This window comes from Crocodylus porosus, unplaced genomic scaffold, assembly GCF_001723895.1.
Source record: "Crocodylus porosus isolate Cpor-Errol unplaced genomic scaffold, CroPor_comp1, whole genome shotgun sequence".
Classification (NCBI taxonomy): Eukaryota; Metazoa; Chordata; order Crocodylia; family Crocodylidae; genus Crocodylus; species Crocodylus porosus.
In genome coordinates, this window is record NW_017728914.1 from 33,038,611 (window position 1) to 33,065,311 (window position 26,701).

General features: G+C 41.7%; 1 protein-coding gene across 2 annotated transcripts in view; it reads right to left on the bottom strand.

Annotated features, from left to right (window-relative positions):
• Positions 1-26,701, bottom strand: part of RNF130 (ring finger protein 130) — a 77,110-nt gene that overhangs the window by 10,368 nt on the left and 40,041 nt on the right. Inside the window, exons 4-9 of one of the 2 annotated variants that reach the window (XM_019535206.1) lie at positions 22,515-22,586; positions 20,360-20,442; positions 11,371-11,467; positions 10,117-10,321; positions 7,650-7,743; positions 5,926-6,120 (exon numbers count right to left, since the gene is read on the bottom strand). In XM_019535206.1, the coding sequence (XP_019390751.1) occupies positions 6,105-6,120; positions 7,650-7,743; positions 10,117-10,321; positions 11,371-11,467; positions 20,360-20,442; positions 22,515-22,586 (567 nt within the window). In that variant the 3' untranslated portion in view covers positions 5,926-6,104. Of the gene's footprint in view, positions 1-5,925; positions 6,121-7,649; positions 7,744-10,116; positions 10,322-11,370; positions 11,468-20,359; positions 20,443-22,514; positions 22,587-26,701 lie in introns of those variants that run through there. The other variant, XM_019535208.1, reaches the window with a different exon arrangement.

Here is a 26,701-nt window from a genome sequence, read left to right on the forward strand (position 1 = left end):
CCGCTGAGGACTGGACTATAGCCAAACTTATTTTTACCTTCAGCAGTTACCCAATTAAATAGTTGTGCTTTGTTCACCAAGTTGGTCTGGAAATCTGGGTACAGCACTGCAAGCTGGGAAGCCCCACATTTGAACCCCAGGCTCCAAGACACCCCACTGCTATACGGTGCTACACTTAGGAATATTGAAGATTTGCTGTCCTTCATTTTGCACAGAACTGTCAACTGGTGGAAGAAGGTATATGCATGTATAATCCCACCTCAAATGGTTCGTTCACCAGGAAGAGAGGCCTAGTCTCAGGGATGGTGGGCCATGTTTGAGTTAGCAGTCATTAAAACTCCAACTTGCAGTGAGTTAGAGCAAGATCCAATTAAGAACTCCTCAGGCATCTGGCCTGAGACACTTAAGAGTTAGACCCCTTGGACTGTGATCCAAGAGGAGCCAGGCTGAATGGGGAGGCACCTAGACCTAGCCAACAAGTCATATAGGTAGTCAGGCATGCATCTGAAGTCTGCCCCTCTCACAACTCAGATGCCTCACTCAGAGCTGTAGGAAGGACCCTCCAGGGTCCCTTCCTACAGGCTTATTCAGTTCTTTGAAAGAATGGATGTAAGTCTCACTCCCTTCCTTCCCTTTAAGAGTGTGATGGGCACAGTACTGATATTTTGTCTACTGCTTTCCCATGACGTGAAATGCTGATTCAATTAATTTCTCAGCCCAAGGGGATGCAAACCCACATCTCCCTGGAGACTTGTCCTAGCTATAGGCTTGCCTGGGGGGCATCCCCTCTCCATGAACATGTCTGAACTTGCAAGTTTGGATTTGGTGGGATTCAAGTACTGCTTTGGATACAAGAACCCCTGCTGGAGTCTGAAGGCTCTACTAGAAAAGCAGGGACTAAAGGGGGCAATGGACCCCTCCCATTGTATGCTGTTACCCTACTCCCCCACCCCAAAAAGAGGTAGCTTTGTGGGCATTAAGAAAAAGCTGGTTTTGCAGTCTCACTGTGGGATGTGTTATAAAGGTTAAGTAAAGATGAACTCTGTGTTATCAAAGCAAACGGCCTAATAATAGTTCTGTCTGGGACCAAAAATAGGGTGGATGGGTATGTCAGCTTCCTCTTCCGTAGCTCTGACAATGCACCACGTGCTCCGGACTCCCACCCCCAGCGCTCATTCCTGCCCATGGCAGGGGGTCAGACTAGATGATCTGTCTAGGTCCCTTCCGACTCATCGATTCTGTGACTTGCAGCGACATCTACTAATTCTAGCCCCGAACCGTCCAGTGGCTGCGTGACCCAGACAACAAGCTAGCACTGAATGGTCTCCACCAGTCCGACTTGGAGGGGAACCGTGTTGCGAAATGGTTAAAGGAGTGAATTAATCTACTACCTTAATCTTCCACGAGAATAAAACAGTAGTTAAAATTCCACAGGATCTGCCAATAAAGCAGGTATTAGGTGTATATACAGAAACACACTGTGCTGGAAGGGGGCAAGAGAGGGGGAGAAACCAGCAGATATGATGATCGAATGATTGGTGCTCAATTTGTGGATTTGAATCCCATCCCAGTGGGATTCAAGCGGTTAAGCTTCCTGGAACCGTACAATGCTTTAATAAAGATACATGTAATTATTTACACAGATCAGCATGGGACTTCAGCTCCCAGAGAGATCATAGCCCCTCTTCAAACAAACCTAAACACCATAAATATCTACTTGGGAAACATACGGGACAAACTGGGTATTTGGAGCCTCCTGCATTACATGTTTTCCACCATGTCCTTCTGCGTCAGCATCATTTCAATTATGATCACCCTGTGTCCCATTTTACACCGCCCAAAATGAGCAATGGGTTTTTGAACCTTTTGCCTCCTCTGCCACCCTTCTGAAATGGTACATATTGTACAACTGATGCCGAGGCAAAACAAAGGGTCCCAAAGACTCAACACTGCTGCTCTTTGTTTTTATTACACAAAAATCAAACAAGGGATTAGGAAGCAGACACCCGAGGCAATCATTTCCTCTGTGTGCAGAGAAACTTGCCCTCTAGCAGACTCAATGGAGAAAGTTTAGTTAACAGGCAGGCAACCATAAATGTTTCCTTTGACAGATCTGTTTAATTAATCTGCAAGCAAACACTGTGCACTCAGCACCTCCCATGCTTGCTACCTTCAACGCTTTCTTGCTTCCCGAAAAAGCAAATTTACCTTGCCCACCTAGAGGAATTGCATCTTTATATCCAGCCTGTACCTTTACATCCAGGTACAGACTGTTCTGCTTCAATAGCATTTTTGGAGCTCATAATTCATTCTCTAATGCCTCCTATTCAAAGTAAGTCAGCTAAATCAAATAGCATTTTTCCCAGTTCTTCGTTGGGTAGCTGGACTGCCTGTCCACCAGAAAAAATCCCAAAAGATGCCTTTGTTAAGCCAAATATTGCAGGCACTCTCCACCAGATGCAGACAACTGAATGGAAGCCCTTCTTCTCTCCTTCAGTTCCTTAAGGAAAATTTTTTCTGTTGGCCTTAATCCCACCAACACCCAGGAGACAGCACACCAGCCATATGTTGCCTGCCCCCTCTTGGTACTGAAGGCCATGTTTCAATGTGGCACCTTCCACCCAGACAGAGAAGGTAAAGCCTTATAACTGGGCTCAGGAAAGGACAAGCCTATCTTCAGAATGCATCTCAAGGCAAATATTCAGTGCGATATGATCATCACCATCCAGCTCTGAGAATGCGTCATCACGAGATCCCAAAGGGTTTACACAAAGGAGGGAAGGCTCCTTTTACAGTGGGGGAAGCCGAGGCCTAGGGTGGTGAAGTGGTTTGTCCAAGGTCACTTAGCAGACTACTAGGAGTGAAGAAAAACAATCCTAGTTTCAACCCAGTGCCCTCCGTTTGGCAGCACTGCTTCTCCTCCACTCCAAAGATATTTTGGAAGAAGCTTCCATTCAACAGGCCAGCTCTTGTGTCGTGTAAAGATACCAGAGAATTAAAACTGAGCTCCAGCAGGGGTCCTTAGTCAGAAGTGTAAAAGGACCCTTAGCACCTTACCTAACAAGCTTTTTTCCCCCTTAGGCAGAAAGCTGCTTTGTTTAAAACTGGGGTAAATCAGCACTTTGTAAATCCACTGCCACGCTGGGCATAACTGGATCTCAGTAGCATGCAGCAACATGCACACTTCTAGCAATGCTCCGACAAAGACACAGTATACTCTTCCCATTTTGCAGCTACCAAGAAGACCCAAGAAAGACTACAGAGGCCTCGCTATCCCTTAGATGGGGAAAGCAAACCAAAGTGCATTAGTCCTGTTTACGAAGGTCAACATAAATACATCTTAAATACATCCAGCACCTTGCTATTATTTTTTCAGTATTTAATTAGAGAAAACCATTCAACATGAATGTGAGCTTATAACTGACAATAGCTTCACCATGTGCTGCGGGGATAGGTGCAGTACAATGGCATGTATTAACAAGTTACTGTAGTGCTGTTGCATATATGCCAGGTGCTACCGGGGGTCCCTTTGCATTTACAGTTTTATGCAGCAGAGTTCAGAGCTGCGTAGAGCCGGGTGCTGTGCGGAAACGGAGATGCTCCCTGCTAAGAACAGCTGACTCTGCAATGCTTTTTTCTCTTGACACGGAGATATGGTCAGGGCACACCTCAGGCTCTTTGCACTGAATGATCCATTTGGACACTAGGAATATGTAAAGTAGCAAGACAGCCAAATGTCACCAGAAATGTTTTTCCCTCCTTGGCAGCAACGTTTGGCAAAAGGAAGAGCATGCTGAAGGACATACTTCTTTGTATACAATCGCAGCAAGAGGAGCTGACAAGCCCTTGCTTGAAGCCTTTATACCTAAAAGTAGTGGATGGCGAACAACTTCAGGCTGTTCTTCTGGTGGCCCAGAAGCACACACGTATTCACCTTCCTGGGGTGGTACAAAGTCTTACTCAGTGAATGACAGTAAGGTAGTTTTATCTTTGGTTTGAACTTCAGTTAGCCAGCTTCTCTACTCTGTGAGCATCTAATGGATGCAACAATCAGAAAACTCAAAACAAAGTGAAAGGACGAAGAAACAGGGGTGGAGGTGTCACAGCCTAGAACCTAGAAACTAGTTAACTTTATCCCTGGTAACAGTAAAAAGCCAGCTCTTCACTTGTGGCGTTGGCCTGTTGAAGAAGTGTGAAACAGCCCTGGCTGCAGTGTCCCTCAGCATCTGGGCCCTAAAGTTTGATTTTTTCAGAAATAGCTCTTTATATACTTTGAAAAATAACCTGAAGACTATAATCCCAGGTGGTAATGGGAGTATTTAACATACTATTTCAGTTGTCTCATACTGTTAGTAAAGGGACAAAAAATGAAAATCACTGAACTCTCTAGCTTGTGCATCATATTGTACTGTACTTCACTCATCTGTCTCAATATCAGTATTCAACAAGGTTTTATCAGCAGTCAGTTCTAGGGCATTATATATAGGGTCGTTCCCCCTCCCCTTCTTAAATCCATCCAAGATTCCCAAAATTGATTCACTGCTTTCTTCATTGACTGTATTTGTGATTCCTTGAAAATTTCAGAGGCTTTATTTAAAAAAAAAAATCTATTAAATATATTGAAACAATCAGACACTTCATTTCTAATTTTAAAAGCTGCTCTCTCAGCTGAAAGCTCTTTGACAGCTAAGAATTAAACAACTATTTTAATGTAGATTTTGGCTGCCTTCCTAAATTCTAAAAGTGCCTATACATTAAAAAAATCCCTATTCCCAATACATTTAAAAAACTAAATCCTATCATAGTACAAATGGCTCTTTTCAATAGTTTAGTTTAATTAAAAATGTTAGATTTCAGATGTCAGTTAAAGCTGGATACCAGGGGAAAAAGCCCACTTGCAACAGGTTTTAACTCTGATCAGCTTATGGTTTCCTCCATCTACTGGTTTCTCCAATGCACCAGCCAATCTTATTAATTTAAACATTAGGCCTTGGCTGTGAACCAGCTCCACATTCAATAGTGAAGACAGTGCGTGCATTTTTACCTGAACAGTAAGCTATTACTTACTCTCCGGTTGGATAAGTAAGTTTGTGTGAACAGCTTGAGATGAGATGAGATGAGATGGGATGGGATAGATACTATCCCCCACTCCCTCTGCTACATTAGCCCCCCAAAGCAGAGTTTGGCAGGAAAGGGCTTGTTCACAGGGTTTCCAACTTATAGAAAGATATTAGCAGCGTTTCACAACTGCCTATGAGTTAACATGAACTAGACCCTTTACTAAATAATACTAATCTGTAAAGAAATTTAGGAACTGAAAGGGGAGGGAAACTCTTACCTCTTGCTTACTATTGCTGCATGAAGAAGTGGTTAAGACAGGCTCCACTTCCCATGAAAAAGGGTGCTGGGGGAAGGGTGCTTAAGAAGTCTGAAAAACGTGTTGCAATATTAAAACAGAAAACAACACTCCAAACCTCCTGTGGTTGATGAAGCTAGAGGAGCACACTGCTAGCTTCCTAGCACAACACAAAAAAGTTAAGGGACGAGAAATGAAGACAATATTCCTGAACTGAGTTTTAGAAGCAGAAAAAAAAAAAAGGACTCAAGATGCTGGATCCAGAAACTTGACCAACTATAAGCTGGTAAGAAAAAGTCTGGCAACACTGTCATTAACCTGTGCTAAAGGTGGATTATCATGACAGTATTAAAACAGCATCTTGCAAAGCTTCCATCTACTAGTTTGTGCCTCCCAAAGGAAAAGGAGAAGTCATTCACGGAAAGATTAAGCAAAGATTAATTAGCAGAGCTTATAAGTCATTCACAAGAGAAGGTTAAAGAATACATGCAAATTTCAACAGAGGATGAAACAAACACTGAAACAACTCAATACAAAAGGTTCACAGAAAATAAAATTCAACCTCAGAATAAAGTTTTTGTAATTAAAGTCCTTTATTTCTTCATTGTTTCCTTAATACAAAGCTTTGGCATCAGCAAATTTTAGGAAAAATAAAATATACTAAATATAACTGCTTGTGCTGTGTGGATCAATACACGATGCATAAAAAGGTGGGTCTTTCCAAGGCAACCAGTCCAAAAGCATTTCTTCAATACCATTCTGCTCTGTGGGGTGAAAAAAGGAAATAGTAGTATTAATTACAATACTGCTCACAGTTGCATAACAATCGCGTAAAAAAATATCAAAAAGGAGCAATTACATGCAGCTAAAGTAAACTGTGCAAGGGGTTTGTGCACTGCATATCACTGTTCACATCATGATGAAAATGCATGTCATCAGAAAGCCTTAGGGCAACACTGCCAGCGGTTTGAGAGCTGGCTACGAGACTTGCGGAATATTCACCTGACACCAAAATGTTTCTGCTAAGGAAGACTGACCAACATACGGAGGCTTTGGATTCTGGAATGTGGTCATGCAGTTACTTTTGGGAGGTCAGTCTTGAGTCACTTCTGAATGCAGAAGAAACTCTTCTCATTTCTTCCCTTCCATAAACCCATTATCTAAGAATTGAGAGGAAAAGTACCTGTCAAGTCAAACTAGTTCCTGGAAGATGCTCTCTATACCCAGGGAACACCCCACACTATAAATTAAGACCAAAGGGAAGCAGTCTTTTAAACAGCATCTCTTACAGTCAATCACTTCTAAGCAACTCTGTAGTAGTGATGAGTGGTGTGAAAACAGTATTTTATCTTTTGCATATGCACATGAACACAGAAGGTGTGCCCTAAATCAGATGAGTTTAAAACTGCAGGAAACGTGGGAGAGGGAAACAGAGGGGAACATCACTTGGAGGGTACTGCTGAATGAGCTCCCTCAGACTATGTTCCATCTTCTACTCATTTCAGTCCTCCTTCCTGCTAGTTTCATCTTGCAAGATGAAAGACGACCCTCATCTTCATGCTGAATTACTGGTGTATCAGCTAAAGGGTGCAAAGTTAGCCCCAGTTGTTATATGGAGAAGAACACAAGCAGCTTTGTTGCTTTTTCCTCTCTCGCATCTATAACAACCTAGCATTTCCTGCAAATCTTAGGAGAGTCAAGTAGTATGTGGCACAGTGATCAGCAGAGACGCCTTCTTGCTTGATGTGTAGCATATTAGGTAGCACTTAAGCAATTAACCTGGAATCTTTCATGCACAAGGGACAGACTAGAATGGGGCTGCCTAACTTCACAGCAGAGTTGGAAGCTGCTTAGATTTATGGGATCTGACTGGAGAGCCACTTGGGAGGTGGCTGTAGGTGGGGATTCAAGTCACTGGATGGAAGAATGTGGTGAAATGTTGCCATTTCTGTACTTTCCCCATTTTCCATTATTGCTTCTGTATTTCTGTATTGGAGAAAGATCACTCAGCTCATAAGAAGCTGGTACAAATGCTAGGGAGCTTACCATCTCTCCCTTTTAATCTCGCATACAAACAGTTTTAGTGAGAAGCCACTTTCAGGCAACCCAGCCAGACATACCTTACCACGAATGTGCACGGGTAGTAATCCACTGAAAAGTTTTAACAGAGAGACTTATACCTGACAAGAGAGAGAAGGCACTCCCTCCTTCTCCTCCTGCCATTTCTTCCCAGCGTCGCCTGTGACGCATGCACCAAAACCAAGTATACACATGTATTTTAACGTGTACTTACTCATTAGCATTCAAGCTAGCTGTAGCTTTGATGATCATGTAGCAGAGTGTGAGGGCGCTGAGGAGGCCAAAACTGGCAATAATAAACCATTCTTCTGTTGACAAAGGAAAGGGAGGAAATCACTCGTGGGAGAAGGCTTATGTCAAAGCGATGTCAACATATCCCTCAAACACTGGCAGAAGGCAACAGGGTTTTAAGCCATGACTGGCACCGGGAAGTGAAGCAGAAGGAGGTTAGCCATAGAGTTAGTGGAGAAGGCTAGCAAAGAAGAAGTGGAGAGAGGTGTGGAAAAAAGCATGGCACAACAACATCTCCTGACTCAGCCCAAAGGTTAGCGAGAAAGATCACTTGATGACAAGTGAAATGCAAAACAAGGGAGAATGTAAATGAAGACTCCTACCTCTCCTACAGTTAGAGAACACTGCTGAGGCTGGCTTTCCTTAGCTCAGACTGTCTCTCTTCAAAAAATATTTGCATGCACACTCATAGAATTCAGCACATTCCTTTTTTCTCCAAAGCAAATGCTTTTGTTCTATTTTAAAACAAAAATCAGGGCCACCCACCCAGTGTTTAAGCATAACTCTAACAAATTTTCTCCAACATGGAAGGAAGTGCTGTTTGAAAAGGAGACTTCACCTTTAACAGAATATAAATAGTACATACAGGTACTTTAAAGCGGAAAACCTTGATGCTAATATTAAAAACAGTGGACAACAAACAAAGGCATTATTAGTTGTGATACTCTCCCTTCCTGACAACTTCTACAGATGCTAATAGATTTTGTTGCAGATCTGCATTGCTGAATACATATTTTAGGTTCAACATGAATGTATCAATTAAGGCGCGCAATGCACAAAGCTAAATGCCTGTACAGCTTTTTTAAATTTAATTTATATCCATCAGGGTGAATTGCTGCTTATTGTTCTCAGTTCTTTACTATGGCAACACAGCTGAATGCAGGTAACTACAGCTGAGAGTAGACAGTTCTAACACACCTACAGTCAAGGAAATTGAGCAGTTAAACTATTCAACTTTGTTGTGGGTAGGCAAGCTTTCAACACTACACAAACACAGACCAGGATTAATTTGTCTTCAAGAGAGATTTGAGTAAGGGATTGCACTAGTAGTTGACAGATGCCAGACAAAGACTTGTCGGTTTTGCAAATGAACTCGGTTCCAAGTTTTTATTTGCTCATGAGACCAACACACTTCTGGAACTGATTACACTCGTCAAGACAAGAATAATTTTCTATGGCAAGCTTCCTTTGCTGTAGCATCTGAAGAAATGCTCCAGAAAGGACAGGACTAAAAATACCGTCTTAGAGAGCTAAGAATACCAAGCAGTGTCTCTGACTTCGAGAGGCTGGATGAGTAGTTAGGCAAAATTGTCTCCTTACTTTAAACTGTCTTGAACCACGGAAGCTATTTTTTTTTTAAACAGTGAAAGAGAAAAAAAAACCATGCCAGCTATCTGTGCATCAAATCACTGGTCTACAGCATTTAGAAAATGATGCAATTCCATGCACACTGTGCAGTATTCACAGAGGCCTATTTATACATCAGCAGCCCAAGGTGGAATCTGCTCAGTGGAATTTTCTCCAGTTGCTCCTTTAAAAAGAGGAGCCTGTGAACAGTTTGGTCAAGCAGTTCAGTAGCAGTCTTCTGAGGCCATGAAATTCCTAGGTTATGCAAGGTTCAGAAGCCTCAACATCAAATGCAACAAATTACAAATTAAAAGGGCAAGCATAACAAAAGTCAGCCTTTTGGATCTCTGTTGCCAGCAAAAGAATTTTTAAATGTGACACAGAAATTGCAAAAGGGTTTGTTTGTAACAATGCTAATTTAGAACCAGCAAACTAGTTAAGCATCTGCACAATATATTTTTAATATAGTAAAACAGTAGAAGCAACCAAAACTTCCCAAACTGTCAGTTTGTATTGAACCCTGCTGTATGTTTGTTCCATGTTATATGAAGAATGTACATATTAATAATAAGCATTTGCAATGTAGCCCCCGCTTTAATTAGTTTATTTGAAAAGCGTGTACTTTTCTTGTATGAACAGAGTGATCACTTTTCTCTCTGTAAGGCAGTGGTTCTCAATCTTGTTAAAGTTCAGGCCCCACCTCTGAAAATGCCAGCTTTTAGTTTTCACTCATTTTTTTGACTATGCAAAAAAGAGAGCAGTTTTTCTGTTGCAAAGAACTCAGAAAGACCGTAACGGTTCAGAATGTTTTTAGCACTCTGGATTCCTATTTGAAATCCTTGGATTTATATTGTGAATCATGTTTGTACGTCTAACAGTGCTAACGTTGTGTGGCACCCTCAAAAGGATGTTATGGCACCCCAGGATTCCCTGGCACCCTGATTGAGAATCGCTGCTGTAAGGAAATCTTTACCACTGCCCTGGTGTGCAGAAACACAGCAAAGCAAACCACAGAGCTCAAATGAAGGCCAACCCCCACTTACTTGTTACAGCAATGTTGATCTCCCCTGACCGTGGGGTCAGTTCCCCATCCTGTGGAAGCTGCGACATGCCAGATGTGCGCAAAGGCTCAAGGCTGAGCGAACTGTCATTGGCAAAGTCACCAAGTGCCGATCGTCTGTTGGGTGGCTGGCCTCGGGTGAGCCTTTCCATGTCAAAAGCTACATTATCTGTGCACGGCACATTTGGCTGAAAAACAGTATTTCCACAATAAAATGCTAGACTTTCTACGTGTGGGCAGCTTGCAAAGTCACACATTTCCCCTTTATCCAAGATTGTTTGAGAAAGCTTTCTAAACAGAGAAAACACCAAACAATCTGTAACAGTCTCTCTATAACAGACAGCTACCTCTTCACTTTCAAGCAGGAACCCTGAAGAGAAGCATATACAGGTGAGAGAGGTCCAGATCATGAGTCAGGAGAGAGCTGAATAGGCTATACACAACACCTAATTTACCTAACAGCAAGTTTACTTCCATTGACCACGAAACCAGATTCTCTCTGCACTCTCCTTGCACAGTGAAGCTATAACAAAATGCTTGTCAAATCCTACCGTTTCTCCTTTAACAAACTTGGTTGCGTTAATCACAAAAAGCACCTGCCCACAATGTGCCATGTGCAGCTCTTTCTAGAAAGTGTCTCTGGTTTGTCATTAAAAGGGCTAGAAATATAGGCCCGACTCCTTCTTTGTCATGCTTGACTTAACAGCCGCTGTAGGCATGGAATGAAATTTCTCTTTACCCTTACATCTCTTGCTATGCCCTTCCTCATCTTCTTTATTAATCCCTGTGACAAAAGAATTCACCTCTGTGCTCCCCAGACAGAAACAGTGGCAGAAAGGTCTCTTGGGAGGCCACCATCAGAGACAGGAGGTAGGGCTATATGGACCTGTGGACTGATGCACTACAAGAGGGCTCACTGACAGCATTTCAGTATGTAAGTGTTAAAGGGAACAGCAATCAACTGGTCACTTTGCCCACTGGAGTAAGAGACAAAGAAACTGGCTTGATTTTCAGTGAAATACATTTAGGTTATGTATCAGGAAAACATTTCTAATGATAAAAATAGTGAAGCACTGGATCAGGCCAGCTAGGGAGGCGGTGGAATCTCCCTCACCAGAAATTTTTCACAACAGATCAGTGACGGGCTAGGACTGTGACCCTGAGATCCCTTCCACCTCTGCATTTCTGTGATTCTGTAAAACTTGAACAAAATGAAGGTCACAACGATATAACTTACCACAATTCCCAGTGCCTTCAAAATGTTCAGTTTACACATGGGACAGGTACAGTGCTCACTTAGCCAAGGATCCACACAGGCTTTGTGGAAAACATGCCTGGAAAAAAGCAGATAAAGACAAGATTATAAGCAACCTTGGAGAGAGATTTGTATAGTATGTATGAACCAGTTAAGTAGAAACAGTGAAGAAGTCCGCTATAACCAAATCCCAAGCCCCTTGCTCAAAATGCAGCATCTCTTCCAATACAATTGTATCTACCCTGTTGGGAGGCAAGGTATACTGGGTTGGCTGGAGCACCACACTCATGCAACTACACTGCTTCTGGTATCCAAACTAATTTAGGTATCTCTGCATGTCATTTCACTGTGTTGTCAGCACACTCTAGGGCTCTTCCAAGACCCTGTTCCCAATGAAGCAGTGAGAGCAGTGTCATTAGAAGACAGATATATAAAGATAAATTTGAATTTTTTTTAAAAGTAATTTTCAGTAAACCAAACACACCAGACCTTATTTCTTTACTGGCTTTTGTCACTCTCAAAAGGTATGTAAAAATACCTTCTGAGAATTGGAAAGGACAAGTCAACTACCACTCCATTATAAACAGATCTTCTGAAGACAAGAAAGCAACATGGGCTTCTACTTGCACAGCAGGAAATCTGCATTGGATGATGGATCTGAATGGCTTGCAGAAGTTTATTTTCAGATCTATTAAAATAAGGGTCACAGCACTGGTTTAATGTAATCATAGGAGTGGAAAAGGATGCTAATAACACACTTAGCAAAGGGGTGCCCTTGGCCTTACTTGTGGCACATTTCTGACTGTGTAGGTGTGGCAGGAACTGGTACCAGCAGCTTTTCTACCTTGTACAGCACTGTCATGAACTAAAAGTAATCTACTCTAACCTATTCCTTTCACAAGTCCCCATGTTTAGAAAGGAGGTAATTCTTTTCTAGCTGCTCTGAATGCCGAAGTCAAGCTACTAATGTGAACAGGTCTGATTTTGAATGAACACAGACCGATGAAGTGAGAATTGCTGCTAATTGAGAAGCAGCTTTGTTCTGACATCTCAGTGAGGGAAGAGGTAGCAGCTCAAGCAAGATGATCTGGCTATTACACAACCCACAGATGGCTGTGCTGGCTCCCAGAGCTACTCAGAAAAAGGGGGAGTGGGAACAGAAGACATTTGCCTCCTTCAGGTTGTACTTGTGTCGGATGGGACTAGGCTCAGCATGGAATTTGGGCCTATATTAAAAAGAGAAGCTCTGTTCTTGATTTCAGATTCTCCTTCCCTACCGAGGGAAAATTTTGAAGTGGATTACAAGATGCATCGCTAGGAAGCTACCTTGCAAGAGTCCAGTAAGTCACGCTAGTAATCTACCCCAGAAATCATTAAAAACAGAGAGGAAGTACATGTGATAGCAATCTTTCTTGTGTTGATAGCATGAGTGTCGGGGATTATAGTTCATCACTAGCATTAATTTCCAGTTTACTACATGTGTGCCAACCACCAGACTTAACCAAAGGTGCACATGTACAAGTAGGGGCCTAAACTGATGTGCAGAAAATTATTGAAAGGGAAGGTTTTAGCCTGACATTTCCAGACAAGGTTGAATTTGCAGGAGAGAAAGAAAGAGAAGGGGAAGGAGAAAGAAAGAGAAAGAGAAAGAGAAAGAAAGAACGAATATTCCTGATATATGATCAGAGACAGACATATGAAAGCTTGTAATATTACCTGCAGTCAATTTTTAGAACAAAGCCATAGTTCCTGTATTCATGGGCTGGTCTGCTACATGGCATGGAGAGCTGAGCTAAAGATAATTGGTATGCATGGTATTTTGAAGGTATGAGACTTGTACTTCCTTGGTGAAACAGTGTCTGTCCTCATCAGCTTGCCTGGTCTCTCTACTTTTCTCTCTAGCATTCTTAATAAAGGCAAAGTACACTGAAGAAACATCCATGCAAAAAAACCAGGATATGTTTCTTGCTCAGCTTTAGAGTACTGTATTAAAAAAATGCTTGTTTCTGATGTTGTTAGCTATTAACCTTTTCTGTTTATCACTTGTGGGAGCACAGAAAATGCTGTTCAGCAGTCCTTTGGGGATAGGAATTGACTTGCAATCCAGTAGTACACAATTACGTTACTGTGGCATCTTAGGCAATTTATTGCTGTTAGTTACTTACATTTCTTTTTAAAACTCCACAGTTGGGTTTTTAGAGGGGGCCATACATTCCTAACAATCTAATATTTTGGGGAAATGGCAGACATCAAGACATCAGTATGAAAACAGATTTAATATGTCATTACCAGCTGATCAGTGCTTAGCGCTATAAAAGCACGCAGATCAGATTAGGCACCGTGTGATACGAATTCCAATGTGTACCTAGCAAATGGTATATGATTGTACGCACAGCCTGATAAGATTAAAAAACAGATCACCTGAACTCCTTTTCTGACCTCTTTGCTAATTGTTCTGAAACCTTCTCAGCTCTGGGGACCTTTATCGATATTTTCCAGAAATCACAGTCCAACAAAAGCTTTTATTTATATTAATCAGTAGGAGGTTGCTGTTTTTTTCTCTCTTCCTAAACATATCTTGCTGGCATTGATGCTATGGATCAGGCTCTGCTTGGGGTTTTGCTTAAATTGAAGAGCAGATATAAAACGACAGCGATAACGACAAAGTTTGTAAAGGTCGGCATGAATGAGAGTTTTTGTGCTTTTTACCATCAGAAAAAAAAAAGAAAAGAAAAGGAAAGTATGTTTCTTCCTGTCCTCCTGTAGGCCAACATGCAGCGTTCCCAAGCCATGAATAGGAGCAGTCCCTGGCAGCTCTTCTACCACATGCTGATTAGAGTCCACCAGCAACCAGATGCTGGCAGGGAAAAGCTGAGTGCCCCATGCTCTAACCCATCAGCTCTGTGGCAGTAGAGGCTCTCCCCATGCTGATGGTTTCTACTCCTAAAACATACTTAATCTTCTGTGAGTGCATATACAAACAGAGACCCATTTGCATCCGACAGGGTGGTTTCTTTATGCCATTCCAGAGAGAGAAGACAGCCAGCATAGTCTTTGTCATGACTCCCTTTCTTCCATTTTCCCAGCAAAGGCTCAAAACATGTGTGCACCCATTCTACTGGATCAACTTGGCTTCAACCTGATGTTCATTTTTAAATTAATTGAGCTACCTCGTTTGCTCTTTCCTCCCACTCCTTTCTTGTTTTTCTGTAAGCTGTTTTCTGTCCATTTTTCTCGTCCTCCTGATGCATTTAGTTCTTTCCACTCCCCCAGCTCCCAAACTGAACAAGTTAAAGACGCTCTTTTCCCCTCTGTACTTTTCTCTAAACTTGCTTCTTTACTTCTCTTTCCCTATTACTCAGCATTCCCTATCATCTCAGTTTGGCATTCTCCCTTTTCACTCTGGCTTCCCTCTTCCTCCTATTCCAGAGCTATAATCAGGAAAATGGAATGGAAGCTGTTTTTTGTAGAAAAGTTATTCAAGAGTCTTGCCTTTCCTTCTTGATATATTTATTTACTTATATAAATATGACAAGGGCAAGAGAACAGTTCTAGACAAATGCTCCCCAGGCTAAGATGTCTAAAAAATGACCAGGGTTCCCTGTTTTGAGTTAGGCTGGGTACATCTGGCAGTTGTCCCATCTCATCAAAACACAAAGAGCAACCGGCGACGTTTGCCAGCTCTTGGTACTGAACACAACTCAACTCAGAGGCAGAGCAGACTATATAGAGTACATTCTATATAACAGGATGCACACAAGGGATACTGTCCTCTTGCTACTGGTCATTTTCAGTAATTGGAAAGAAGATTTTTATTGAATTTACTTAAATCTGCCGCAGAATTTCCCATCTGTCACAAAACTCAGCACCAGAGTGCATGCCAGAAACCTGAAGTCTTGCCACAGACTCGGATCCAACTTACTGCCGAGTGCACAGGGCCCTGCTTATTGTGCATCTGCCCCAAACAGAAGCCTCTCTGTACCAATGGATGAGAGTGCCAGATGAGCACTTTAACCAGAGAGCACAATTTAGTAACTACAAAATGAAATGCTACTTTCACACCGAGTACAGGAAAAAAAACCCTGCAAGGACGTCACATGTCACTGAATCCCACTGCAATGATTACAGCTTCCTTCACAGGCACAGTAGAAAGAATCCAACCCTTCCATTTGGCTCCTCTTGGCCAAGAGGACTCTGGTTATTTTTCTAATTATTACAACACATTTCCTCGTATCTAGCTAATAAACTGGCTTGTTTTTATTGCTTCATTACTGACTGCAAATATCATACTGGAAGGGTGGAGGAAGAGGAAGGAGTGAGAAGAAAGGCAGAGAGATTAAGATCTTGTGAAGCAGGATAGGTTGGCTTTAAATCAGCAAGCAAGAAGCCTTGATTTAAAACATCAATTTTAATCTTGTACTTATTTTACTAAGAACAGGTCGACTCTCATTTGTGTTAAACTGTATGGGGAAGATGATTCAAATTCAATGACAAATACACAGGAACTTTTTTATTGAACTAAACAAAAGCTTTAATGTACCGATACATCAGACAATTCACTGGATAGTTTTGTTCAATCAACATGCAAAAAATCTACCTGCAGCTCATGAGCAGAAGTCATTGTTTCTGGTCACCAAGTTTTAAAATACCAAGCACCAAGTTTTGGTGCTTCAAGTGTTTAGAATTAGGACTGTGGCTGGGCAATGCCTCTCAGTATGCACCAGCTGAACAGCATCCAGGTCAGTCCAGCTGAAGGACCCCTGAGATGACTGGCTTCTGAAAGTTAAGGGCTCACCCTCAAAGGGTACACCCAGTATGAAGTGGTAGAAAAAGAAAAGGTGAGAAGGGCTAAAACAGGGGTGGGGACAGACTGGTCAGCAGGCTGGATCAGGCCCCCAGCAGACTCCATTTCCCAGCAGGCCCCGACGTGGGGGGTCCTACAGGCTTCTGTGCTGGACCAAACCCCGCTGCTCGGGCACCCCAGCCTGTCTGCCCTGCATCCACTGCTGGGGGCAGGATCTGTGTGGGCAGGGTGTGCAGCCAGGCGGCTGAGACTGGGCTGCAGCTGGAAGCGAGGCTGGAGGACAGGGCCAGGGACACTCTGGGATCTTGAGGCAGCGACAGCGTGGGCTGGGGCAGAGCTGCGATCTGTCAGGATTCCTGATGGCATAAAAATGACTGCAATACTTTATTTTTGTAGAGTCAGATTAAACAGCTTGCTACATATACATAAACAAGTTAATTTATTATAACAATATCCCAGAATATGGAAAACTAAGTATAAACCAATCAAGATTCCTAAATAATCTAGGAAATGTACAAGCAACTTAAGTGCTTCAGAACTACAGGGAAACCTGAGTGTACCTGGCTGATTAGCAAGCAAGCAATTTATATTTACATACGTTTTACCTTTTTACCATCACGTATATAACTGCCATAATTTTTTTTTAGCAGTTTCCCATTGTGCTTTGTACATCTGTCAGCTGCTTCTTGATGTAGCACAGATATAAGGGTTTTTTCCGCCCCCCCCCCAATACAGGAAGTAGGAAGAAATACATTCAGAACAGAAAAAAGGAGTTGGCAAAATAAAAATCAAGATGTAGTAATTTGAAAGTTTTGTAAAGCTGACACGGGTTAATTAAAGAGTTACAACCAAGTGTCGCTAAGACATTGTTTTTCTTTCCATTGTCTCAGGCCTACTTAGAAGCTGGAAGATAAAGTCTAAGCTCATTTTCAGCTTTACCACCCGGTAAAACATTGTAGCTTGCTTTCTGTCAGTGGTTCCAGAGGTAAGAGCAGAGCTACTGGCTGATTTCTGACTGTGCACCAGTGCTTTATACTGCCATGTAAGATGGTTAACTTTTTTTTTTGGATTCCAGCTAGATTCCAAGGGGTTCCAGTGAATGGGTGAAGTGTTGTGCTGAAAAGGAGTGGGTTTCTGGCTAAAACATGAATATAGTTGGTCTAACAAAAGAGATCACATTTACCCGAAGAACCTTGTCTGCCTGTGTCCTTAGACCAACACAGCTGTAACGAACAACCCTGAAGTCAGGAAGCAACATGAAGAACACCATTCATACTCGCCTGCCCTGCCTTCTCTTTACTACTGCAGTCCTTGATCCTCAACCTTTGACAAGGGACCAGCATTGGCAAAGCAAGGTGCTTGATGAGATCAGATGGAGCAACTGGCATGCTGTCAAAGGCAGCTCTGTCAGACAGCTGTGCCAGTATTATCATTTGGGGATGTGAAGAGACTACTTTGATATGAAGTGAATGAAGTAAGGGAACAGAATCTATTTTCCTTTGCTCCAGTTATGATATATCTGTAGAGTCAGAAGTGCGACTATAAAATGAAAGTTTGGGTATAACTACATGCAACTCATGTGGGTACCAAAAACAGCGAAGGAATGGTGGGATGGATAAGCCTATAAAGTATGTGCTCAAGGTCTCATGCAAGCTTGTATAACTCAAAGACTGTGCCACTGAAGCCTTGGTGCTACTGGAATACAAGCTAACTAAATTAAAGCTAGCTTGGGTGTACTTACACTGCAATCAGACCACCCAATTGATGCGCAAATGCAAGTTTACTCTTTGTATGGGCTCTTGACTGAGCTCACACAACACTGAATAAGTACCATCCATTTCATTCACTACCTTCCCTCTGCTGGAAAATACCAGATGTTCATTTATTAGTTATTATCTACCAGTAAAGGGAGTTGAAGCACAGTTGTATTCATTTCTTCTTGGGACCAATGTAGGATTTGGAATCCATAAAATACTTGCCCTTTCAGATGAAGTGTTTGGCTCAACTAGGCTGGTATTAATTAAAAATGCACACCCCCCTCCCCAACATATTAACCCCCACCCCCAAAAGTCTGTATTATGAATCCAATTTTTAAACAATTCTCTCTCAGCAGCAGTTTACTTTGTTCCTTTAAAGACACCCTTTTATTCCATGCATTAAAGCCTGCTGGATTGGTAACACACATTAGAAACAACTCCCTGAAATGTGCACCTCAAATGAAATCTCTACCTCTACAATGCATTAAGAGAACACATTTTGTGGCTAGATCATATTACGCCATTTGGTTCCAAGTATTAGCCACAATCTAATTACTGCAAACTGATATACAAGCAAGCCAAAAACTTTGTACTCATCACAATCTTTACCTTGGATTGCCCTAAGCTCATGTATACCCAAAAGCAGTTTGAACACCAACTTTTGAGTAGTGATTTGTATGCGTACACACATGTGAATGAACTCAAAACTGCAAGAAAAAGTCTTGAGAAGAAGAAAAGTCTGGAATTTCTGGACAGCCTTTTCTTAACCTAGACCAGCAATAAACATTTCAGCTGCAAAACAGTACATAACTGAATGACATCTTGAATTCACAGAGAAGCAAATAATTAGTCTTACAATGTTTATAAGGAGAAGTGGAACAAAGTATCTTTGCACAAGAATAGGGAAAACATGTTTTTAAAAAAAACCCCAAAACTTAAATTTGGACTACAAAGTTCAATGCTTAAAAATAAGCCTTTATAAAAATCTAAGGCCAGGACCAACTGTTCCATGCATTTCTAAACACAGCATTTCAATGGCAATAGCTTCTAAACAGACATCTCTCTGCAGGGTTTGCTACCCACGCACTAGTGTTGAGCCTAAATAAGAAACAGGCATCATTCATTTTCACTGTCCAGCAAGTCTGTGAATTTATATAAAAGTAAATTGAATTCCATTTCCAACTTCAGTAAGCTAAGGTGCTAACAGAAACAAACCTAGTGTGTAAATTTTTTTTTTACTGTATGATATACAAACTAATTTCACACTGTCCTTTTAATATCTTATAATAGAAATTCATTACGCATTAGAAGAAAAATCTTCCACCTATCTAGGACAGCTTGCAGGAGGATTTAGAAGACTGATAATGAGCTGCTATATGGCCCTCAGGGACATGGGACTGATGCCCGATTTCAACACCACGACTTACTTGTTTCTAGAGTATCATGCAAAAAGCTATTTATATACTTGGCATAGGGCAAGTTATTGCATCTTGTCTCCACATATGCATAGTAATTTATATTTTTTCCTGTTGGTGGAAAAGGGGAGGAAGGAGGAGGATAAAAATGGTGTTTCAGAACAAAAGGAAATATCCTCAGCAACAGTCAAATGATTAAATTCCCCACCAACACCCAGCAAGTGAAAAAGCAGTTAAACCAGCAATCTATCAGAGACAAGTAATGTCATTGATCAGTTCAAGAGCGGAAATAATCAGGAGGAAGGGAAAAGAAAATAGTGTCTCTGGGGGGCTCGGGGTGTTTAGGAAGGGCACGCAGGAGCGGAAGTGGTTGTTGCACTTCAAATGTGCCAGGACAGCATCTCTAATCTATTTTTCCCACCCAGCAAGATTACAAGGGAATGCAATGACAGTGGTGGGGAGATTATTTTGTAAACATGCAGGTGACAGTGATGCTGGAGTGACAGCATTCCTAGGACCTGGGGGAATGCTTGACCGAGCTGGAGTTGCTGAAACAGCAAGACATCAGGTTGCAGCAGTCACTGTGTAAATTCTGCATCTGTGCCTCAGTTTGCTATCATTAACCAGGATGCTGGGTCTGCCCATTCTTCTGTCATTAAAGCTCCTTTCGTCTTATTCTCTCACTCGAGGTTGCATCTTTCATGCCATTCAAAGCTTCCTGATCTGTTATTTCTTAAAAACCCCTTTTGCCTGATCTCCATTGTCAATAATTCTGCCAGCTATCAACTGCAAGTCTTTCTACTGCATTTGAAATAAGACTCCCTGTCTTAAGCATTACAGCATTACACACACCTATACTGGTATATAATTATTAGAAAAAAAGAGACTGTGATACATAAAATAAAACAAAGGGGTCTTAAACCCCGCCCCAAAACACAGTGCAAACATTTATGAAGAATAAATCCTTTTCCAAGGAAGAGAAAATGCTAGCTTACTTGCATGGCAGAATGCGGACAACATCGTTCTGCTTGTAACTCTCAATGCAGACAGCACAATGATCAAAGTCTGGGTCAGTTTCCTAAAATGAACAGCATGAAAACTAAAGTCAGAAGTTATGACTGTATTAAAAGCAATGTAGGCACTTCGCAACTGAAGAATCCCACTAGCCCACGGAGCACTAGATATGCAAGACAACTATTAAGAGGAAGATACAGAAAGTGATACAGGTTATTAAATCCTACATTTCCCCTCCCGCCCCAAAACCCACATGTTTTACCTGCATGTCAAAGTCACCCACTCATCTAAAACTACTGTTTATATGTACCTGACATTTAAGTTAGAGGAAGACAAGACAGCTGTAACCATTTTGTATAAACAATCTCTTCACATTGACTCAAGGAGGCAGTAATTTTCAAGGGTGTTTTATCTATGTTCTAGTCTATGGCTATGGTTTATAACACACTTTTTTTGTATAATACTAAAAGATATTCTTTCATCCTCTCCTGTAATAAGAAATAACATCCTCTCCTGCCATCATTCCATGCTTCAAAAAGTCCAGCGTGCTCTCAATCTTCAAACCCTCTCCACAGCCTCAAAATTACTCATGCCCTTCTTAAGCAGAGAGGGATTCAGGTCAGGATGCTTGCTGGCTCTGCAGTATTTTGCTACAAAGATTACACTCCGATTACTGTTTCTACATTGACAGAAAGAATTTCACTTATTTTAAGCTTTCCTTTGGAGAAAGACAGATGTCACGTAGGCATATCCATGGCATTGTTGGTATACAATTAAAACCTTTGTGCTGCACACACAGACTGTGCTTTCTCCCAGCCCAAATTCAGACAGTTCTTTTCAACACCAGCAAAGTACTGAGACAAGGACATCAAAAACCACAGCAAGACAAAATTAGCAACTCTGCTGTCGGAAACAGGCAGTCAATATTTCATGCAGAGAACCCTGATGGGCTGCACTGATGAATGACAGATTTATTCCTGTATTCCTTTCAACTACATATACGCCTCCTGCTGCCTGTACTGCAACCTCCATATCACGTAACAGTCTTGCAAGAAGACAGCATCTTTCCTCTCTGTATTAAGTTCTAAATATATTCACGTAGGCAAAGATCTATTGCAGAAAGTTCTTATAGCCAAAAGGCATGGGGGGGAGGAGGGGAGGAAAAGAACACAGGCTTGGGGAAAAACATCTTCCTCAGATTTCTCTTCAGGCAGGCACAAATTCAGAAAGCTTCTGCCATTAGAGATGTACTGGTAGGAAAGATGAGACAGACAGGCCTAAAAGGCCAAAGAGAAACTGCCTGCTTTTTAATACCATTTATTTAAAGTCAGGTCTATGCATGATGCAAAATGCAAAGGGACAGTAAAAGAGGCTATAAGCAAACCTCTGGTAAAACCAAAAACCTGAAGAATACCTACAGATTTATAATTTACAGTGCATCAATTATTCTGTGATAGCCAACCACAATTCCTACAGTTTCAGATGGCAGTGCCAAAGAAAATAACCTTACTGTGAATCCAAGGAGAGGATGTGGCAGTAAAGATTAAGGACTGCCTGACGATTAAAATTTTTAATTTTGTAACAGCTCCAAGCATCCTTTAAGTAAAAGCTAGTGTGCAATTCAACTCGTGTCACTCCAAGAACACATGACTGTTGAGAAATCACTTGTATGTGCATCTTCATCCCTAAGCCTTCTTCCACTTTGCATAACATACATGCAACTGCAAGTTTACTGCGACTTGCATTACCTGATTTTAACCCTGCCTTTTCTTTGGTACTGATCATTTATACAGAGCATAGTAAAGAAAACGTCATGATGGTTAAACAGGGTTCTGCATGACGCTTTCTGTACTCCTGCCTGCAAAACCACCAGGGCCAGCTAGCACAGAAAAGCACCTGACATTCAAGTTGCCAGACAGCGCTCACCAAGTTTACAGGCAAGAAAACTTCTCCGTTGGGGAAGCAGAAGTCACCTAGAGCTTTTGTGCATACTGTAGACAGTAAATATTACAGAGGGTGACCTCTCCAGCAAGCCACACAGTAACAGATGAAAGGGAGGAAGAAACAGTAAATTATTTTTCCTGCCAGAGTGAAATACAAGGCTCATGTTTATTGTGAGAAGTCTCATTACTATACCTTATCGCCCTTCTTTACTGTCCTGGTTGCTAGTTTGCCGATGGCTTTCTTGGCAGCATCTCCAAGGCGACGCTATTAAAAAGTTATAGAAAGAACACAGGAATTAGTGCTGAGAATCAAGCTATTTTTTTCCTTTAGAGGACTTATTTTGGCTAATTATCAGCACTGCAATGTCTGTCTGCTATAGCTAGGCCAGTGCACAAACTGTAGAGGGTACAGTAAAGACACAGGTGCTGGCAAATATATCCAGAGAGAACATCCAAGTACAGACCACGTGGGTACAGTTAGGGTAATCAGGAGTCTCAGACTGTTGTAGCCATGGCTTAAAAACAAAACTCATCCCCCCAGCCACACACACTTCAACAGAGCTATTAATGACACAGGACAGGAATAGAAACACATGACCTTTCACTAATGTCTGTTGCATTCTGCTCTAATCACTTTTTATTCAGTGAGCCATAACAGCCTTCCCTTTTCTCTCCATACACTGCTTAGTTCTGTTTTTTCCCCAGAAGTGGGCAAATCTACCCTAAAAGGTTTATGGCTATTTTTTTTTTCCATCTCAACACAACCTGAAACTACCATTATCTATACATGGGGAAACAACTTAAGGACCATGAAATCTAAATCAATCAATACAGATGAAATAAAGCTCAAATGAATACTGATTCCAAAACTAAACTCTATCGGGCTGCAAAGGGTCAAGCCACTCTAATGGGCAGCATTGCTTGGAAGCAGCCATTTCTATGCTTAAAGTGCTGATCCTAATTGCAATGCCCTGTTTGGAGCCAATTAAAAATGGCTATTTGCCAGCTGGTTCAAGGGATTCCAAGGACAGGTCACTTTGAGCTGAGCAAAGCTCACGTTTCCTTGTTTCAATAACCAGAATGCCCTGGAGAAACAGGATTAAGTTTACACTGATCAGGACTTTTTTCCCCCTCCCAATCATTTCCAACTCCTATAGTCATATCACAAACACTTATTGCAAAAATGTTCCACCTTCACCCCTTTCATCCCAAGAAAAACGTTGGGTTGTGAACCTTGTTCATTCTTTGACTCTGAGTAGATGCAAACTGCACATGATATAAGTCACTACAGGTCTGTGAAAGAACGCACAAAGTAAAATGGATTCGTTCATCTCCAACTCTTCATAAGCTTGAAAAAACAATATCTGCTTTACAAGGCTATAGCTTTTTCTGTGAGTTTTTTTATGGGTTTCTAGACAGCCAAAATGAACACGACTCCTTATGTTTAAAGCAAAAGGCCTCTATTTTGCCACCACAAATGTGTTTACACACAACAATCATTGGCAAAGGCACATTATTCTGAACGTGCACAAAGGTCCATGTTTTCGGAGCCAAACCTAAGGGCCCAAACACTACTGCACCTTCCAGCTGGGGATAGGGGGAAGACAGTGGGGGGGCAATGTAATTTAAGGTGCATCTAGACCTCCCAAAGTTTGGACTTGACTGGGGCCTTCTTGGTCCCCAGTTTAAGTTAGTGCAGCCTCTATTCTGTTAGAAGTGCTTTGCCAGTAAAGCTGTACTGGTATACCATACCAGCACAGCTCCCAATGTGGACACAGCTTACACCAACAGAATTGCATTTTTGCCAGCATGCACTGCTAGCTGCTCACAGCCTGGCTCTGTGCAAAATCACTTGCATCAAGAAGTCAGCACTTTTAGTTGTATAAATGTACCTATACTCTGGGCTTCTGCCAGCACAGGTATGTCAATCGCTAAGCATACATCTTTACCCTTCTCCCCTGAACAGCTAAGTCGTGCTGGCAGAATGTTTTTACATTGATATAGCCTTATGTGCATTTTCACACTGCCTATGGGTCATGCCAGCAGTCCAGGTAACTAGAAGACAACACCGAAGCCCTTCTCTTGCTCTCAGCTGGCCTGTGTTGTCACCAGGGATGGCATATGGCTGATACACCAGCCTGAGCTGCCAACAGAACAGCCTGTGCTAGTGGACCAGCTCAGGGACACTACATTCACAAATAATGCTTTGGTTTTTTTTATGATCCGAGATAAAATAGTCAAAACACTTCCCAAATTTGATATTCACAAATGCGAGCAATTGTGCATGCCGAAGCACGGCAGATGCCACACGGGCTTTCCACAAGTTGGGCAGTGCAATACATTCTTGACCTTCAAGCATCTCTGCAATTTCAGTATAAAGTGTACATTTTAAGATGTTTGTAGAGCCTAACAGTCTGCAGGACATGCAAAACTAGTGAAAGCTGTTAAATTTAAATCAGGTGAGAAGTTTAATTATGGTTTAATATTGAAGGAAGGGGCTTATAATTAAAAATGCTGCCTTAGAAATAAAGGAATAGTTTTTCCACACAAGTGTTAAATTAAGTGGCTGTTCTCATGATGTATTCAGACAAAGTTTTCATTGAAGAAATGTCTGTACAGAAGGAAAGCACTTGCACATAATTACAGATATCAGGTATCCCTCCACTAAACTGCAACCACACCTTCAGTTAATGCCTGAATCGCTATGCCTCTTAGAACAGGACATGAATGTTATTGTGGTCAATGGAATCTGAAATACAAATATGCAGAGGATTTAGCTGTTAAATTGCTTTTCAATCCTTTGGAGTATATCCATTGTAGGAGGAGCTGGCACCATCACCTATGATTAAGGTCAACTCATTCACTTCTGACAATAAAGATACTATTTTCAGTTTGCAGATAACTGCCAAATTAACAGTTTGGGCTGAATCCTTCCATGCTAGGGTCTGCCCTTTTCAGCTAATATCATTTAGCTGTTTCTGAGAACATTGGGGGAAAAAAATACATTTTCTCCACATTAAGAACAGATTCCTACAATTGTTTCACTGAAGAGCTCCAAGACCGTCATGCTATAAAGAAGGAATCTGAAACCTGGCAGGAGTTACCCTGATGTCGGATGCTTTCCCTATAAGAACCCATCCAAATCTGGCTGTTATGAGCTTCTGGGGAAAACAAACACACCAACCAACCACCCAACCCACCCTGCTTAAAAAAAAATTAAAAAAATAAAATAAAAATATATTAAGATTGGTATCTAAATTCTCTGGAGTTTTAAACAGTATTGGGTAGGTTTCAGTCTAGAGGCATATTTGATTTGAGCTGGACTTGATGGCCACACTTGGTAACAGATTTGGTAAATCTTCCTCTGCTGGTGTCTACAGAGCAAAGAGGACACAACCTGCCTGAAATGGGAGGATGAGAAATGGTGGGGGGCAAGAATAGGGCAGTAGGAAGTGAGGAGGAGAGAGCAGGAGCAGAACGGGGAGGCTACGACTCAGGATGTGGCAAATAAGGCAAGGTAGACTGACAAAGTTGGCCTGAAGGGACAGAAGGGGTTTCATCAGGACAGCATGATCTCTCCAGCCCCTGGAACTGAAACCCAAAGTCCTGAATCTTGACAATGCCATGCTGTGAGCAAATAGCTTTACAACTTATTTGCAAAATATACTATCTTTCCTCCAGTGGCCGACTGGTCCACAAAGAATCTACCCCCCATAACCAAGGACTTCATTGGTTTCAACTAGGTAGGGCAAGCTACAGATACAAGAGTCCAAAACCTAGCTCATGACCCAAACAGAAGGGCAAATTATTATTTTTATTACTACATTTCTTGAATGGACCTAGGTTGAAGACAAAAGAAAATCATGCTTCATGACATCTTCAATTACACTGCTGCAGACTATTTTTTTCTACCCTATCCACTATCCTGAATTCAGTGCATGTGAGGGGGGCAAAAATGGGTAGAAATAGGGGTGACAGGAATCAAACCCTGCATTTCCCCGAGTGCTTGACATTTAAGCTAATATAACCTAACACCACAGGCTTTTTGCAGGTGATTTATCAATATTGTTTGTATTACATGCACCTATACACTTGCACGGAGTGTTATCATTCATACTTAAGTATCAACTCTTCCAAACGTTAACAAAATTCAAGACGCAGTTGACTGCATTAACATTTATTACCACACTTCATTACCTTTGAATTCTATTTAATAGTTACATGATCATGTCAAGGTTAATGTGCATCTATATCAGGAATTTGCATTAGTACAAAAGCCCATGTCACTAATATTTCATAGATTTCATAGACATTAGGGCTGGAAGGGACCTCGGGAGATCAGCGAGTCCAGCCCCCTGCCCAAAGGGCAGGAAGTCAGCT